Source organism: Homalodisca vitripennis, chromosome 1, assembly GCF_021130785.1.
Source record: "Homalodisca vitripennis isolate AUS2020 chromosome 1, UT_GWSS_2.1, whole genome shotgun sequence".
Taxonomy (NCBI): domain Eukaryota; kingdom Metazoa; phylum Arthropoda; class Insecta; order Hemiptera; family Cicadellidae; genus Homalodisca; species Homalodisca vitripennis.
The window spans coordinates 87845057-87865071 of record NC_060207.1 but is presented as its reverse complement, the minus strand read 5'-3'; the positions used below and the strand labels follow the sequence as shown (position 1 = coordinate 87865071).

At 36.1% G+C, this 20015-nt stretch overlaps 1 protein-coding gene across 5 annotated transcripts in view; it reads left to right on the top strand.

Moving 5' to 3' along the window:
* Window positions 1-20015, top strand: part of LOC124366197 (discoidin domain-containing receptor 2-like) — a 351261-nt gene that overhangs the window by 313750 nt on the left and 17496 nt on the right. For all 5 annotated transcript variants that reach the window (XM_046822580.1, XM_046822571.1, XM_046822564.1 and 2 more), the window contains 3 exons: window positions 1338-1423; window positions 12785-12890; window positions 14670-14901. In XM_046822580.1, coding sequence (XP_046678536.1) covers window positions 1366-1423; window positions 12785-12890; window positions 14670-14901 — 396 coding nt within the window. In that variant the 5' untranslated portion in view covers window positions 1338-1365. The remainder of the gene's footprint in view (window positions 1-1337; window positions 1424-12784; window positions 12891-14669; window positions 14902-20015) is intronic.

The following is a 20015-nucleotide window of genomic DNA, read 5'->3' as shown; positions in this document are numbered from 1 at the left end:
AGAAACGTGGTCGTGGATGTGGACGTTAAGATTATGTAGAGTACATTTGTGGACCAGTACACTTTTCCTGAGAGCCTCCCAGGGATTTTCCGGTTGTGTCCGGTTGTGTATTAGTGGTATAAAGAAGTTTTGCCGTTAATGTATTCAACCACCTGCCAAATGCAGAGAATTAAGATGAGGAATAGTGGTGGCGCCAGCCATACACCCTGCGGCATGACGACAGGTCGGCGCAGCCTCTAACACTGGTCAAGTGTTGCTCAACACGATTCTTCCGAAAAGAAACATGTCAGACGAAACAACAGGTGATTATAGAACCGCCTGTGAACTGGGCGGCGCGGCGCCGCGGGCCGCTCCATTAGAGACGCATCGCTGTGAACCGGCCTCCACAATTTATTGCGAGAGGTGTGAAAAGGATTACGAGCGGACAATTGTAACGTTGTTTCATAGAAAGGTGTGACGTGATGTAGGTGCTAATGTTTCCTTTAAATGGGACTACATGCTTTAGCTTGTTTGACCGTTATGCCAGTTATAGTCCACTTGTTCGTCTTAATGGTTTACGCCAATGTTTTACAGCGGTATTAAACTTTCTAATCGAATAAACCTATTGAGACCTTTTATGAGTCCACAGTTACAGCTTTACAGTTCTTAATATGGAAAATATTAATTCATTTTACTATAGCTCGAACTAAGTTTAAAGCAAAGAAGTATGTGGTATAGTAAAAAATGTTATCGAATCTTGTTATCGAGTAATAAATTTTATGAAGTCCTTTTACTTTTGGTGTAACTTGAAATTGAACACTAAAAGTATAAAACGAGCTTTCTCGTCTTTTTAAGTTGCGACAACTTTTTATATCTCCAAGAATCGATTGATCTCATAACATCTGAAGATCTACCACTTCCGTAACTTAAACGGATTGAGTAACTCTTTGGTTCTTTTCGAACTAGCTTTTATCCTTTCTTATCTTTGTACGTCAAGTTCCCTTTGCAATAAACTACTTTAAGAATAATACTGTAAAGTAGTATATAAAATACTTTAAAGTCCATTTTCCATAGATTATAATTTATACTTTATTTGTAATACTAGCTTTATCAGTTTATCAGGAGCTGCACTTAGTGTTAAAACTATGAGTTTTAAATATTAATTAGACGTTTTTAAGAGAATTAGGAATTTATCGGTCTTACACTTGTTTATATATCGTTCTTCTAATGTTGTAAAATCCTCGCATGGGCCAAATTATGTTATATGTTGATCATTACACTTACAAATTACAAGAACATTAATTACACAATGATATCCAGTGTTCCGCAGTTAATGTATTCACCCTGTGATGTTGCAGGAGCATGCCGTGAGCCAGACGATGCAAGATGTGGCCAACTCTACTTCTCCTGGCTCTGCTCAAACCCACGCTCTCTCTCGACACCTGTGAGTACTATCACTTATACCGCTCTATTTTTGGCTCACTTTCATTGAAAATAATCGTGTGCTTCTCTCAGCACTAAAACCTCACCCATTTATCACCGTAATTAATACCAGCCGTATTCCAAGCCACTCCTTCTGTCTCTCTAAAGAAAACCCTAGAACCGTTGTAATAGATTATCACATGTTGGCACTGTGTTTATTTCGCCACTGAACTCACTAGTAATACTGTAGGTTGAGGAACCTATATCATTTGCGTATGTTTATAAAGCAGAAAGGTACATTTTATAAACTCATTCATATGTGATATTAAATAGTACTGTATTAGAATAGTTCACATCATACTATTATCAATAACTGGGTGGTTTTTGCCAAGGAGAAAATGCAAGATCACTTAAATGTTACTTTTAAAGTAAAATGTAGAAACTTAACAAGTATTTGCTGAACGTAAACCTCAATTTGCCTGTGTTATACTCAGACAATCCTAGTCTTTCTGTTATGTCTATTTCGACCACCAATTATCTATACCTATCATTAATCATTGCTATTCTACCTCATTACTAGTATCACATATACAATTTAAAGTGAGTAGAACTAAACGGATTTTCTAATTAACATCTGGTAACATCATCATTTCATCATCTTGTGTAGTATAAGATTAGGGCTGGACCTTGCACCTCGACTGTTGGAGAGTTCTTTAAGGAAATCATGTAAAGAAGATTATCGAGTCATAGATGGGCGGCTTTGTAAATAAACTAGATGATACCAGAACAGCAGGAGATGCATGACCGCAAGTCAAATCACTGGAGAGAGCAAGGCATTGTAGAACCTTACACCTCAGATATTAAAGAGTTCTCTAAAAACCATATAAAGATTATCGATTCATAGATGGGCGACTCTGCAAATGTACAAGTTTACTCTAGAACTGAAGAGATGCTTGGCCATAAGTCAAAAGAGAGAGAGAACAGGATGAATTTATAGCTTTGTGCTCATCAGTAGTGTATATATAAATCCATTTTTCTTATTTTTACACATCTAACCGAACTATAAAATTGGTCACGTGAACACAGGTAATACATTACCTGCGCTAATCGCCGTACGCTCAGGTATAAGGCTGTTTCCATTCATACATACACGCAATACATTGGCTATAAAAGTTGTTGCCACACATTAATATTGCACCACCAAAACTTTGCAACATTTTTTTTATTTGAGTGTTTCATTTGTTTAAAAGAAATTAATTTACTTTCAGCAGTAGAGAAATCAATAATCGTACACTGATTAAAATGTGTTCCATCACATGGAAAGTAAAATTGACGCTCTGAGTAATATTGACTCCGGAAATTAGGAGATATTTTACCAAGCAAGGTAGAAGTTATAATAAGTAATATCCGCAAAGGCAAGTAGTATTCTGATTTGTTCCAAAGAGTCAATATCGATATTTTCTCTCTCTCTCTCTCTCTCTCTCTCTCTTAGTGTTCATTCAGAAGTGGATTTCTTAATATTTTATAACTCTATATCTCTAATCTAATACTTAAATTTGTGTATTGCGATTGGTTCAGAACTAAATAGTGACAATAAAAGGCTATGTAATCTGAACCCCGAGTCTGATAGCGATTGGCCGATGTGACTCCGACACGAGAGGAGAAAGTGACAAGAAACAAAATTGGAGAGAAGCTCTACTGAAACATACGGTTCACTTGATAGCAACACTTGTACGGCATCTCGCACTCTACAACACACTTTATTCCGCCGTTGATAACACAAACACGATCGTGTGAACAATAACAAACAGGAGATTTCTTACTTGCAGTGGTAGTTTCGTTAAACCCACACAGCAAGCGTGTCAGAACAAAATTCAATCTAATATTCAAACAACATAACCCATTTGAAATGTATAATCTAGGATAGTTGCCACAATTCTAGACAATTTGATGATTACATTTTGTTTTAAAGAGTGCACTATTTTTTTGCATCTCGTTTCTCTTTTTGTCTTGATTTGCAAACCTTGAATATAGAATAGTTGAATAGAAATATTTTAAAATTGTTGTTTTGTAATTTATTTAGCAAATTCATATTCCTTATAGAAATTATTTACATCAATATAAGAAACATAAAAGGGTTAATTGTAATTATTTTATCATACCCAACCACGTATACTGCTAATCAGAAATTTTAAAGTTATATTTTTCCATTATCAATTATTACATAAAATGCATACATACATTACATACTAATGTAAAATTGTTTACTGAAACTCGTCCAAATTCCATGGAGTGACATGCACCACCTTTAAACTCGATTTTTTATGTAAAAATGAAGCTTCGTGTAAATTTTCAAGTTAATGTCCTCGATAGATAGGCTTCGTTAACGCTTAGTCAATAAAACTTAATTTAGTGAAAGCATATTTTATTTTTAAAGGGTTTACAATTAAACCAACAATAAACATATTTATGCGCTGTAAACTAACACTTTATTATGCTTTTACAAAATTTGCAATTATACTGAAACTATGAACGATTGAATCCTTATTTTAATGATGAAAATATATTTTAATGCAATCCTGTCCCATTGTTAAGACTGGTTATAGCAATGAATCGTAACTTTCTTTATCATGTCAAAACCTCGTTCATTACCTTCGTTATTTGGCTGATTACGAGAATCGTTCTTATTCTCCACGCACTATTTTGGTTACTTCTGTAGGTTTATTACCAATGACAGATATCAGAGCATTTTAGGCCGTCTTGTGAATGAGGTAAAAACTGGAACCTGCATAAAATTATGGCTCTTTCTTGTCATCTTTAACTAAGTATCTGCATGTTTTTGATGACTCACTTAAGGTGAAGTAATAAGTTTATTTTTCCCGATCTCAGGTTGCGACGGACGGCCTCGACCGGCTTGATAAAGCCTGCCGGGGAAGCCTGAGGAGTGAATACTGACACAACACACTTCACGGTCCAAGAGCTTGGCCTGTCACATTGGTTTCGGCCCGTAACACAATGAGTTCCTGTGACAACAGCTCTTGCTTGCTCTTAGCTTTGTCTTACTCTCAGTCTACTATTATTGCCATGCTTTGTAATAAAACATTTGTTAAGCACCAACAAATTTTCTCAGCTGCGATTTCTGTGGGAAAAATACTGAGATCGTCATCACGGATAATCATCACTTTTATAAAAATCTTATTTGATTTTGGAATTGTCGCAGTTAATTTATTTATTACTTGTCATGCATTTGCATGAAACCCTACTGAGCATTATAAATTTGCATTTTATAAGAGCAACTGATTATTCTTATCCTGATAATATTAATAATTAGTAAAACAATACAAAATAACCTGCTCTTTGTTTACGAATTGAAATACATAAACAGATACAAGATACATAATAAAATAAGGTTATGCCCCTGACCTTTGCATAATGTTTGAAAATTTCGTGTTCCATTTATCCCTCTGAACCCGTGTTCTCTCGGAATGCTATCGTACAGGTCAAGGCCGGAACTACTTCTCTTGCTCGCTTTTAACAGGGAGACAAGGTGAATGTCTCTGTGCAGAATGTCGCCTGTCGCTGTCGGTGAAAGGCAGGTCCAGGTGTGAGCGGCTTGTTAGGCCGCGGAGCGTGACTGAGCTCTAGACAGCGACAACTACCGTCACAGACCGTGATTTGTTGACTACTGTAAGCCGCTGAACTCGGCTACTTGCGCTGCCGCAGTCTCGTGGCCGGAGGGAGACTTGAAATACTTGCCACTAACGTCCATCATAACTGCTAAGATTATTTAAAACCTTCCTATAAATAGGATAAGGATTATGTAACGAACTAACTTTAGTGGAGTTCTTGCATTTTTAAACATTGACATAAAACCCACCATACTACGTGTATAGAAACTTCCTGTTTTTCTTAATTTAAAATAAAATGAACCAACTATGTGCGCTTGTCACGAAGAAAAGTCTTTAATTAAGCCTACGCATACTATGGATAACACATGTTGGGTGTATTAGATGGTTTGTTGATCCTGCATTTCCCTCAGTATGAAATAAATTCTTCACCAAAGAGTATTTTGGTGTAATTACTCTGAAAAGCAATGGCACCACCAACAAATATCCTTCCTTCTGGCTAACAAGAAAAAGAACCTAATATTCATAGTTTTTATCACAAGTAGGCTACTAGATAGTTTTTATGTAAAATTGGCTCCTGCAACAGATTAATCCACTTAGGACCACTTACTGATAAAGGTCAGCCCATTCTTCCTCAAAAACGCAACAAAGTAATATTGAGTAATTCCCAAATAGTTCGATCATTTCAAGGGAGGAACACAGATATCCGCATATATTATAAAATATTTGTTGGCGACAATGTTTATTAGTCAAAGATATATAGGTCAACCATTTCTATTTTCATTTCTCTTCTTCTATTTATTTTCTCGTAAGGCCTTGGTGTGTGAGCTCGATTCAAAACTTACCCACAGTATAGTTATAGTTTGTCTTTACGCTCAACTGGTTCACCAAAAGTCGTGCCAATACAAACTAAAAACAAACGTGACTTTTTTTAAAGGCAATTTTACAGGTATCGGCTTCTAAATCAAGTGACACTGTATGAAACATCCCTGAATGAAGGAAGCACTGATTTCCTTCTTAATAAATAACATTATGCAAGTGGAATATTCAACTTATCAGTATCATAAAAAGTATTTCTGAAATGATAGATGAAGAGATATTCAATCTTACTCCTGCAGGAGTCCTGAAGCCAATCTTATACTCGGAGCACGAGAGATGGCCATTGATAACTTTACGCAGAGTGACACCATCGACAGGTCTTCTAAGACTGATCAGTCGCAGGTCAACATCACTCGGCAGATTATTGATGCGGACATCATGATACTGTCAAACCATTCTCCTTTAAAATCTCCGCCACAGTCTGCAGGGGGTTAAGGAGATATGCAGTGCGCATAGACCAGACAACAATCTATACTCATTCTCTTACCACGCAACAGTGTTCAATGGTGAAGTCAATATATTGCTATCCTGTTGTAAGGTTTTTAATAATGTTTTTCCACAGATCATGCCAACAGTAACAATACAAGACAGACGAAGAAAAATTTCTCCATTTTCCAAAATACTGGATACTGGAAATATCATAAAGTATTAACTACTGTTAATTAATTTGTTGTCGTATTGTACCATGCTCGTTACATGCACATCATGTTCATAAAAACTGGGTCTTTTGTACTATATCCACGCATTTTCCTAGCTATTTTGTTCTTAAAATAAACACCTTACTACATTCTTATGATTCATCTAAATTTGTTGTCCATGGCCCATTTATAAGCTTGGAAGATGGGTAGCGGTCTGAAGTATAAAGGTCTGGACTAAAATAAGATGGAATAGTTTTATCTCAATCTTTATCGCCGAGCGCTGTCTATTTCCAGTTGCCGTCGTTGATTGTTGGATTTGATTCATTCTGAGAAATCTGTTTGCATTCGACATTATGTCGCTGTTTAAAATGTTGACAAAAAACCAGTAACATTTTTTACATGAAAAGGTTTGTTGCATCAGCTTAGAAACTGTGAAAATCATCATGAAATGACATTAATTAACACCTTTAACGGACAGAAGTGATGGGTGTGAAGAATTGTCAACGTGAACTTACTTTACAGATATATACATGGATAGAAAAGAGGAGAGCGTATTCTTTTTAAATTTTATATCGTATGTAGTAAATGTAAAGTAGTTAGGAATGTAATGCGGGAAGAAATGCAAATATTGAATAGGGGTTCTAGTAATTGAAGGCGCTGACATTTTCAGTACTGCCTCGTGGCGGTAAGAACGAATGAAACCCTCGAGATAATAACTATAAGTAAAGTTCTAGAGGCTGAATTTTCTTTTTGAAAGAACAAGCAGTAATGTGAATGCTGTGGTAGTGAATTGATGCAATAGGTCCAGTATATTTGTTATGAGCCGCAACATAAACGTGGTTGTTTTTATCATCTCTCTGTGTACACGAAATCAGTAAAACAAAGTCCATCACTTTGCTTGTTAAACCTCACAATCTAGATTGTACAGACATACTGTATACAAGACACAAAGATACAAGATACATACAAAGATTTGTAATTACAGGAATCTTTTACAAAAGACACTAAAAACCAAAAAGATAAGTTGGTTCCAAAAAGATAAGTCCATTATAAAATTAACAACATATCAGAGTTGGCTTTTGAAATAACACTCAAATGGTCAGTAATTTTAAAATTCTATTAAACCACCACAGGGTTACTATGAGCGAGCCATCAATATCACAATGTCCGTCCAATGACGTAAGTAGAAAGCGGAGTCACAAGTATAAGTATGACTCGCCGTGTTGTAATATCTACTTACGAGGTGGAGATTTGTGTAATTTGCATCCAAATGATAGTTTAGTAGCTGGTAAGGATCTCTCCGACTCAAATGCTCACGTTGGCCGGTAATGTTACAACCTTCTCTACAGGTGTCACTCTCACATCTCCAAGACCGGCTCGTCAGTGAGTAAGTGTATTTCATCATTCGTTGTCTATGAAATATCGAATCGTTTCCTTTTACATACTGATACAACTGAGTGAAAAGTAATATTTGCCCATCCGGTATATAATTTTATTTTTGTTCTTTGCTTTCAAAGAGCAAAAACATTTAGCATATCAAAGTTCTCTTTTAGATTCATCTGTCGGATAACATAGAACACTTAACACTTTTTGTATGAGTTTTGATAAGCACCTGATACAAAATAAATATTCAAGTATTTGGCGTTATTATTCATCTCTCTCCTAATATTTAGAAAATCTCCTTCGAATTAACATTGCGTCATTGTGTCGAATTAAAATTTTATTTTAGATGCATACGAAAATATACACACTGTTTTTCATCTAGCATATCATCGTATAGATCTTCCACTACATATCCCCTGAGGCATGTTTTTCTTCATTACTTTCAACACACGAGTATAAAAGTATCTAGTTATAAACCAGGCGATTTTCTGATATTAATTCATACCTATCATAGTATAATTCATTATAATTTGTTAATCTCACTTTTAAACTCTGCTGTGAAAGAGTCTTTAGTCCGCAGGTTCATTCTGTTGCGGTATTTCTTTCTCCGAGAGAACTCAATTACTAGGTGAAGGCGGGAAATCTCTCTCCTTAATTGTAACGGACGGCTTGTCGATACTGCCTTGGCTTTTCCTTTCGCGCCACAAACACTTGCTTTCAACCGACCTTTGCAGTCCTCTGCTGCTCTTCGAATACATAAAGCTGCGTTGTCTTAATCCGTTTTTTCTTTGAAGTTATAAGATTTACCTCTCGGTGGAAATTATATTTATACTACTCTCTCAACAATACATGTTTTAAATATAACCAACACTTTTGTAGATATTTCTTAATCTTCAGCAACGGTTCACCTGCAGATGAGTCCAAAGCTTAGGCATAAATAAAATCGATATTTACATGAGGCTGACCTTGGTTGCTGTTTAACCGACTCCTAAACAACCATTAAGACTTGTATTATTCAGAATATAGGTCTGACTGAGAACCAGCATTGGTTGGTGTATTAATATCAAGATCTATATGAGTATACTTTTATCAGTCCTGTTTTACCAATACTAAAATTTAAAACATATAAATAGCACAGACCTATACACATATTTTGTCACATCTCTAATTAAACTGGTCACGCGATTGTTCTAATATCCACTGAAAAACCCCAATTAAAAGCTGAATTTTAGATTGAATCAGACTTGATACGATGAATTAATATAATTTTTGTCGGTGGCAGAGTGGTCTAAGACATTGGACTTTGGATCTGAATAAAGTTTAAAGGAGATTGGCCTCTTCTTTTTAAGTGTAAAAAATTAATGTTTATCACAATAAACCGTCAGGATTACAGTCAATGTGTAGAAAGAGAAACATTCTTAATCAGGAACCAATTTTCAACACAATTATCACAATGTACCTTTTCTAATTAATGTATTGCAAAATTCATTCAAGAATATCTTTTTAAATTTCCTGTTGCATAAGTAGAATTGGTCAATAAAATTGTTGATGCTAGGCAAGGAAGGATTGGGGTGAGGAGCGCTAGAATCTACGACAGTGGCCGCTTTTAGTTAGACTTTCACTTGTGGGATAGGCTCATTTATTTAAAGTTATTGGCGACGGATAACTTGTAAGAATATTAAGATTTCACATGTTTGCCATTAGGTATATGTTACAAAAGTTATAGCACTGGGTTTTGAGGATTGAAATTTACCGTCTTTTCGGGTATCAAAACTGGGTGTTATTACACAAACATGCACAAAAAACTAAAACAATGCAGTGGTCTTCCCTCAAAAAGAGTTTACGCAACACGTGAATGGTACATCAACAACATGGTCACACTGGAGAGAATGAACCCAAACGACGTCACTGCATAGAAGCCAAGAGCACAAATAATACGTTACACATGCACCAGCGAAGGTGATATGATTTCAATTCTCCAAACGTAGTATTATAGCTTTTGAATCAATGGCAAATGTCCGAACTTCTGTTATAACTTCTGGCTTATTTAGCTGGCTGGCTTGTAGTACTGTTTTGGAGATTCCACTAAACAGAATTAGGAATTTGTTTTGGAGCATCACGATAGATTTCCAAGTCCTGCGATTATGACAGTTCACGACGAGATGACAATGTTGATGGAACCAGATTCGTTGATTGGTTAGCTATATTCTGCCAATGCTAACTATTCAACACAGGAACCCAACACCACATCAACGTCAGTGACTTACTAGTCCGGATAACAAATCACAGAATCTTGCAGCTTTGACCAATCACAGAATCACGATATTTGGTGTGTGCAATATAGAGTATTTGGGCACAACTAAATAGGAAACACCAGCGTGTCTAAATATTTATATAAATATTCCTACAAGCTATTAGTAATGCATGTGCATACGGAGCGGCGCGGCGGGGCTGGGGCAGGGTCTCTGTCTAATTGGTAAGGTAGTTAGAAAGCGTTTGTGAAGCCAAACTAGCCCCCAGAGAGCGTGACCCGGCAATGTGTAGGGTTATTTGAGTACCAGGGCGACAATAGGTAGAGTAAACAAGCGTTAGAGTGTAGTTGTGAGGTCTATTGTGACCGGGCCCGAGTGTACATTCACTGGAGTGTGTTACAGACCCGGCTTTGTTCCCTTCATTGGGCAAAGATTTGCTAACAGTCTTGGAATCTCGACTCCAAATAGAATCTCTGTTGAAGGTTAAATGACGAGGAGCTTGTACCTTGAATCTCAACCATTTAAAAAATAAATATGCCTTGGTAAGAACTTATGAGCCATTTGTGTAAAGCATTACATTTATTCGTAGAATACAATTTTCCCAGTTATATATATATATATATATATATATATATATATATATATATATATATATATACTTGCTCAATTTTTATATTGGGTATTAGGCGTAAATTTAATGCCAGCTGGTGGTTGGGTTATCGAAATCGGCCTGTTATCGAAAACTTTTATATTGCAAACCTAACAATGCAACCTTGTGTTTAATACGTATTTATAACTGGTAAATCCGCTTTAAAATCGTCATTAGCAGTGGAAAATAGGACTGTACTTTTTTTATTAGAAGTGGGCGAATAAGATTTATAAATTTAATGTAATTACATTAAACACACCGCACAATTTTCTGACTAAACATAGTTTACTGAAGACCATTACCCACAATAATAGCACACATTGTATGATGATTATGAACTATAATCATAATTTTTCACAAATTCCAAGGCAACTTAGTCAATTCTTTTAGTTGCTGAGTTATTAATATATTCACCTATTTTCTGGCGGCCATCGTGGTTACCAAAAAGACCAATGTAAAACTATTCGCGGAGGCTTAGCCAAAACTCATGGAGTGACATGCACCATCACTGAACTCAGTGTTCCTTATATAAAAATGAAGCTTCATGCTCAATTTGAAGTCTGTATGTCAGTTCTTTTTCGAGACATGATAGACAGACATGAAATTTGTACCACATAGAGTGATAAGCCTCACTAATGCTCAGCCAATTAATAAATTAGTTAAAGTCCTTGCTCAGTTTACCCGGCTGCCAGGTAAACTGAGCGAGCGCGAGCAAAGAAGTATTCTCACATTTAACTAACCACTACCGCATAATGCGTGGAATGCATTTATTCTCTTACCCTTTCTGAGGTGTCGTAGACAGTTGCAATCATTTTGAGGTCGTAGAAACATTGGGGATTTGTTCTTTGCGTCAAGACAAACATAAAATGTAATATAAACATGGGTCAGAAATGCTTGGTTTACCGTTTGTCTATATGTAGGTCTATCATTCTGTTTTTCTGGAACCAGTAAAAATAAAAACTCAAATTTAGCACCATTATTTTTGTTGGCATTTCAAATCAATAGAAAAGTTAATATTTCATTAAAAAAAAAGTTTCATTAGGGTGGACGGTTGAAGTTTTTAAGGTTTAAAATATCGTTAAAACTAATAAGATTATGCAATTTTGTAAAGATTAAAGTTGCCTGTTGTATGTATTGTTAATGATTGTAACTGTGACAGTTTTGTTGTGATTTAAAAGCTTCTATCTACATTAGTTACTGACCATTTTTTTATGATCTAGGTGTCAAAATTATTGTAATTAAATATTTAAAAAATACATAATAATTTTTATTTTTTATAAATTATCAGTATAACCTTGACATATGATAGTTTATTATCAATATTTCTCCTAATTTTTAATAACAAGAGTTTTGTGCTAAATTTGAGGTTTTTAAACTTTTCTGGTTTTTGAAAAAAAAAATTAAAAAACTAATTTGTAAGTACAGACGGTAAACCAAGTATGTCTAAACCATGATTGTTTTACATTCTTGATTAACTTGACATGCAGAACAAATCCCAAAAACATTTCCGAAGGGTCCGTAAACACCCTGTATTTCAGTAAAAGTGAGATAAATTTTAGGGACATTAAAGAAATATTTTTAAACTTGGCTTCTATGAACAATTTTTAAATTTCATACTAAAAAATTTTTCTTTAAACTAGTCTTTTTAAAGAACGATACGTCATTCAATGGGGACCCAGGCTACAGTAGGTGTGTCTCGGCGTTCTACGCGAATATACCTAGTGCAGGCGGACACTCAATAAACTTGCATCTATTTGTTTATGGTACAACTCTGTAGGACCCTTCCAATATACAGATCATCAAGATGATGCGGTCAATACAATTAATATAACACAGGTCAATGACCAAAAATAGAAGTATGTGTCTCTTTCACTAGATATAAGAGCGCAAATCTGACCGCAGTTACTAAACCTACCATCTGTTCACTATTTAAGTATTTGTGTTTGTCTGTTACAGCGCAATGTACGGCTCCTCTCGGCATGGAGTCCGGGGCCATCCCAGATGACGACATAACCGCTAGCTCCTCCTTCGACAGCGGCAATGTAGGCCCTCAGTTCGGCAGGTAAATAACCTCTTCAGAGTTACTATTTTCATTTTTTTTTCTTTGCTTCAAGTTTGTTATTGGTGATGGATAATGTGAAAGGATAATAGGATTTAAGGAAGAAGCCATCACTACATGTTACAAAACGTATAACACTACTTTTCTAGGATTAAACTCTATCCTCTTCATCAGGTTTGAAAAAACGCAATACATAAACATGGACTTAAAACCTAAAAAGTACGGCAATGGACTTAAGCTAAAAAAATCGCTATTCTACATGTCCGAAATACTACTATATCCTTTTATCTTCATTTTATCAGATCGATGAAGATTTAGAAGTTCCTTGCTGTAAACAAAGACCAGTCACACATTGCACAACCAAAGGCTGTGAGGAAAAAATGTTTTGAATTTAAAAAATTACAAAACAATCATTACGGGATATTAAACTACACATGAAATAATTAAAATAAGTGTATAACATTGCATCACATTTTTGTACAACACTACTTCAAAACGTTTTTCCTTGTACGCAATTTTAAACTCGGTACGATTGATTCAAGCCAAAGACAATCTACAACTTCAGACAGTACAAGGTCTACACAGTTTTTATTCTTATTGCATTATTTTATTCCAAATTGGTGTACTTTCAATTAGGGAATTGTTAATTGTGCATTGTTTCTTCTTGTTTTTGTGTACGTGACAATTTTATGAATAGTACGTGAACATATATGGTTATGTATAGTAATGGAGCAAAGTGTGTAATGTTGTATTTTTATTTTAATGTTTTTATGCCAGCAACTTTCAGAAACCTTTTCAGCGCATGCTGGTAGCTTGGAACTGTCAAATTTCCTGATTTTAGGGAAATTAATTATGATTACTTGTAAATTTGACAATAACGTGCGTGAACTTGTGCATAACTAAATCGTCGTTCCGTACGATTTAAAACACCAGATGGCCTTAAATGCGAAATAACACTTGTCGGCACTGGTTTGACCTAAGGCTATAGAACCGTATCTGATGGAAACCGTTTTCGGACATGTAAATGTGGAACATTTAGATTTGAGTGAATGGGTTAGGACCCGCCCATGGTGGGTGTATGGGTCAGTAACAAACATAACCTCATAATGACACCAAGTACAAGCTTGTCTGTGTAGGAGGACGTTTGCAATCTTGTTTTATTAATTGCTCCCACACGTCACTCTACCAGCCTGTTCTCCTCCCATGATACCATCAGTACAGCCTGGAAGATTCTGCTTCTAGGCTGGCTCACGGTGACTTGTCAATAGAAATTATAAACTGTTATTGAATGGACTTATAGTTTTGTTTATACAATTTTTGGCTAAGTAACACATGTTTACACACTTTTATTTAGACGAATTATACAAGGTATGTTTTTCAGCAACAATATACATTTACTAAACTTTTCAAATATACTTCAAAACTTTGCCTCAAAAATATTCCTCACTGATTATGATAACATCTAAAATATTAAATGTACATTGAATAGAGTAACGCTACAAACACAGCAAAAGTGTCCAAATGAGGAAACGAAGAAATTTTGACATACTATAAATGTTTTGTTGTTACCTAACAAAAGTTGGTTTTATATGAATGTTTATGTTCTGTACATGGTTATTAATCTGAATATTTTGAAGAAGAATATAAAGATAATTACTTTATTAGAGTCTGACTTTAATACAACATTACATGGTGTCTAAGGCCCATTGCTGATGCTACACCATATGGCTACGCATTCACACACTCGAACTCTTCACAATAGAAATGTTTTGCGTGGCGCAGGTTACGTGGGGAGAGTCACGGCGGCGCGTGGTGTCCCAAGTATCAGATCACGACAGAACCCAAGGAGTGGCTTGAGGTAGACTTGCACGGCGTGCATGTCATCACCGCCGTGGAGACCCAGGGTCGCTTCGGCAACGGCCAGGGGCAGGAGTTCGCAGAGGCCTATCTGCTGGAGTACTGGAGGCCACGGCTGGGGAAGTGGGTGCGGTTCCGCAACATCAAGGGAGAGGAGGTCAGTTCCACACTATGCACTGTACACTTTCTTTATATAGGATTAAGTAAAACTCTAACAAGTACAATGAGTTACCGAAGGTTATCAATGTTATGAAGGTCTTCGACTTTATTATTATTGCATACGCCCATCCTGTCAGAGGTAAATAAATCAACAGGTACAAACAACTTTGACCAATCTTTTGGTGCCGAGTGTCAATTTCCATAAGCACAAAATTTAGTTTTTTACGAACTACCCTGATATTTTGACCTAACAATAAGTAGCGTTCTTCCTTGCACCAAGAGAAGCCCATATACAAGTTACAAGCCTAAGGATTTCTATCAAAAGGAACTTCCCGTAAAAACATTGATCGCGTACCTGTTTTGTTGGGAACCAAATAGAATATTTAACAACATTTTTTAGATCGTAAGTTTTAGTTTTCCCCACTTCTAACCAAACGTTAGACACGTGAAATCATCGTCAGTCTACGAGATAAGAGACTGAAAGCTGCCATTTTCAGCCAAGTTCATTCTGTTTTTATAGTTGGCATATGGTATTTTAGTCTACTTTTATTTGCGTATTTACGGTTGATTTGAAGTGTGTAATGTTAAAAGACCTTACGAAAAATGATTTGATATTTTTAACCCTTAAGATACTCTCCTATTTCAATCCTAATTCCTTCGATCGATTTTTTCTTAGGGTACATTTCTGTGTCGATTTGAAGAAAAACGAATCTGTGTGCCTTCAGCATGTAAATTCACTCTTACCTATTAGACTGCGAGATCTGTAATTTTTATGTACTATCAAAATTTAAAAAGCGAGTATTCTTGTACAAAAGTATTAAATAAGTGTATCAATATTGAGGGAGATTTACTCTCCCGGCTGTGAATTTAATATTTACATTTCCTAAATGCGATGTAACTAAAAGTGGTTTGGGTAGTAAACTAACGTTTGTCAATCCAAAATATAATATTTTAATAACCTGGATATTGTTTTATTACATTGTTATCAACTGGAGAGGAAGTTTATAAAGGTTTAGTACGAACGTTGGAGAATAATAATAAGTAATAAATAATAAGTATTAAGAAGCAAGATCGCCTTTACTGCATTGTCTCTGAAGACAAGGTGTATGAGTCAACTAGCATAATGTTCCATATCTGGCACACCACTGCCGTCCCACCTCTGGCATTGGTACATCGATCTCGAGTTCCACGCGATTACTGGACTACAACAATGGCCCCTGACATAAATAAGGTCGGCCGGAGGAGGGGCTCATTAGCTATTCTCTACCCATCCTTGGAACCTGTCATTTCGTCTGCACTTGACCCCGGTTCTGAGTTGTTGGCGCTAGTTTCTCTTCTGGAAATATGATACTCCCAATTAAACTCGAGATCTGGGTGCCGCTGTCTGTGTACTCCGATTGTGAGACTCGGGAGAAGCTGATGATGTTTCGGGCAAGATCTTCCAAGAGGCTTAAGTTACCTGATGATACCGCTCCGATTACAGTAGCGAGCGCAACAAAATGTGAACAATAGCTCTGCACCTATTGTTTATTACAGTCAAGTTGGTTACTAGAAGACAATTTAGCACTAACACGCAAAACACTAAACTTAGACCAGCATTATAAAGTATGCATTTAGCAGAGCCAATTTAAAATGAAAAATCAAGCAATAAACTTGGTTAACAAAGTTAAAATTCCCAAGTGAGGTTATATGATAACTTTTTTTTCTAAATTCCTTATTAATTTTAATAATCAATTAATTCAAATCAATTCAATTCATACAAAGAAATGTTTACTGATAGTTATAATCTGTTCTCTTCTCCTGTTTTACACACACACGTATGTATGTATATATGTATAGTATTATTTGTAGATTCAAATACCCTTTAAAAGCCCTTGTAAAAATTAAAGTGTAATTAGCAATGTCAGGACAAAATCTAGTTTCAAGTTTGACACCATGGGACATTATGTTTTAGGAGACTCTTTATCTACAATGAAAAATAACTATTAGCAAAATTGCTATTACGCATGAAAAGCGACGAAATAAACCCATGCAATTAAGTATCGAAGAACCCGATTGAACGTAACGAATAAGAAAGTACATAGACGGACAGACTGCCATTTTACTTTTGCGCCCTAAAATTAAACCGACTTTACCATGCACAACGAAGAACCTATGTACTAAGTTCTATTAAGAGTTATATGTATTGGATGCATATTACAAAGACGGGTAAGGAGACTAAAATACAGACAGTCGGACTGACGACCACAAAATCAATAGGGTTCTATCTTGCACCAAGAGAAACCCATATACAAGTCACAAGTATCTTTCTACCAAGAGTTATCGCACAGACAGATGGAAAGGCAACAACGCGATTTCAATAATCTCTTGTCGGATCCTTAATAATACAGCTATGATTTGAAATATAATTAGTACATTTTATATTGCACTACATGTTTACATTGAATTCCATACACTATGTACTTAGTATGAAAATTGACGCTAAGTAAATTAAGACATCAAATTTTGCTACTTTAATGCATATAATTTCATTACCTGCACGAAATTTCAATATTATACAAGCATTGGTGATAACCACTTCCTGTAGAGGACTTTTCCTGCTTTTCTACAACAAATTTCCTTAAATCGCTTCTCGCTTTCTCCCAATCGACTTTTTGTTATTATCTTTTCACTTCCGTCCTGTAATAATCCTGAACACAATTATCTGATCGCCTTTTTGTGCATGTTCTCCTATTTCTAATCGAATTGAAGGTGGCCGATTGTTTAAAAGTTTTCAATTTCCTAAGATTGTGTCATCAAACATCGATCAAACACCAGTGGTTACGGCGTGAAAATTAAATATTGTACCAATGCTTAAAACAATCTATTGTTCTGGACTGAATTCGCTTAGTGTTTTTATACAACTTAATGCATCAAAAAACCCTGATTCATTAATGTGAAATAAACTTCACATTGTTAGGAATCTAAATTAGGTTTACTAAATAGACTGTCTAGCTGTAGGCTACTACTTTATCCTCCAATTTTCACATAAACATACTAGCCGATGTGGCGCGCGCCAACAGGATGGCGAACAAATGTGGCGCTGTTGTAGATGTGGGTTTATCAGCAAGGCGTGAAGGTACAGGGGCAGACACTAGTTACATTAAACACTACAAGAACATTTGTTTATCTAAGGTGATAAAACACGATTAGTGGCAATCAGGGCAGCCATTACTGCAGGCCTGGACCGGTCTAACACACCTCGCCTACCGCGAGCCTCCCAACGTTAACGAACCTTGGTAGTAGACGCTCTCTATTGTTTATAGCTACATATGTGGTGGGAAAGTTTCTTAATCATTGAAATTCTCTTTCAGTGAATCAAGGTATGTTGCCGCATATTTCTTAGATATTTGACTCTTTACGAATTTATCATAACATACCATATGCGTTAGATTTATTATTGTACGTTTTTAATCAATTGACGAGTCATATAGTGCTTTTAAAATCTTGAATGTTGTTAGATATTGTAAAGCGGATACTTGGAGGTAAAAATATTGATCAATTGAAATTGTCAAGAAATGTTTTTCCCGAACATTCAATTGAATTATATTGACTATTTCCCATCGAATTGAAGTTTTGTGCTGACTATCACATCACATACTTGTTATTTGACTGGTTCATTTCAAATATTACGTTCATATGTCAGAATGAGTTTAAGTAAAATATTTCATCCTATATATTTTCCAAAGTAGTAGTTTCCAAAAATGTAACACAACAATTTCTGGAAGGTTTTAAATCCAAAGTATTTTTTAGTAAATAACGTATTTAATCAACACCTTAAACATACAAAAACTCCTAACAGCTGATAACTAAAAGACTTCTTCACCTGGCAACAGCAAGTACACCAATCTCCACCAATTGGAGGCTCCCACACAGCGCCAATTGCACGGCTAATACGACCCAGAACCGGAACGGCAACAATACGAGAGCGAAAATTTGCTAACAAACGTCGCCAGATTACTCGGCTCGTGTGCGAGCGCATAACTTGGAATCAAAGTGAGGAATTTGACGCCCGGAGTGGCTTATGGTAATAACTCGGCTAGCAACAAAGGGGAATAATCGCAGAACGCGGGAACTTGGAACCCGAGAGCCTACGCGTGGACTAGGGGGCGAGCGGTGCGGAGGACGCGGTATAATGCACGCCCACGCCAGATTAGCCGCGATATCAGGTCGACTGGCGGCCGCGGCCCCAGCTACGGTAGCGGTAAAACATAACAATGACGTAACATTGCAGAGATTACGGTCTACTAGTGACACGCTCCAGTTGTCTCAATCTGTGGTGTGATTGGCGAGTTCCAAGTTTGATAAACTGTCGTGTTATCACCGGGTCCATTTAGATAACTCACCTCACAGACAAGTATTGCGCCATGAGTAAGAGCTAAGTTAGGTTTACAAGGAAACTCAATTCATGCCTAAGTGTAACTGGAATGATGTATTTAAAATATCGATTTATCTTTCCGCTTGGAATAGCACCTATTTTTGTGTCATGATAAAAGACGCCGTTAATGATACTCAGAATATTTTGTCTGTGACAATAATTATACGTTAATTACCTTATAAAAGCAAGAACCAGTTTTTTACTTTTACGAGGTTCTTCCAAAAAATGCTTTGTGTTTTTCAGTTCAAATCAAGTTTAAAGCAATATATGACAGACAGAGGATAAAATCCTGCTACACACAAAAAGACTGTATACTACTGAACTATTCACCATACGAGCAGCAATTTTCATTAAAATGGAATATACTAACTAATACTAGATTTAACATTCAAACTATACTAACCACTAAATCTGACATTTTATTCTACGGTCTATACTATAGGTGATTGTTTTCTCAAAAATACTTTCGAGTAATAACCAAAGATTTGAGTAAATGATGAACAGTTAAATTAAGGAAGTCAAAGTCATTAGATTCATTAGGTAGCACGAGTTCGGGCCGCCATTTTGTTCGCCAGGAACTCCATCAATCAACGGTGCGTGCTAGGGTCGCGTGCACAAACACCACGCCGCGCCGCGCCACGCCGCGTAACCTCCAGCCAGATATTCATAAGTCGCCAACTCTACAGATCAATACC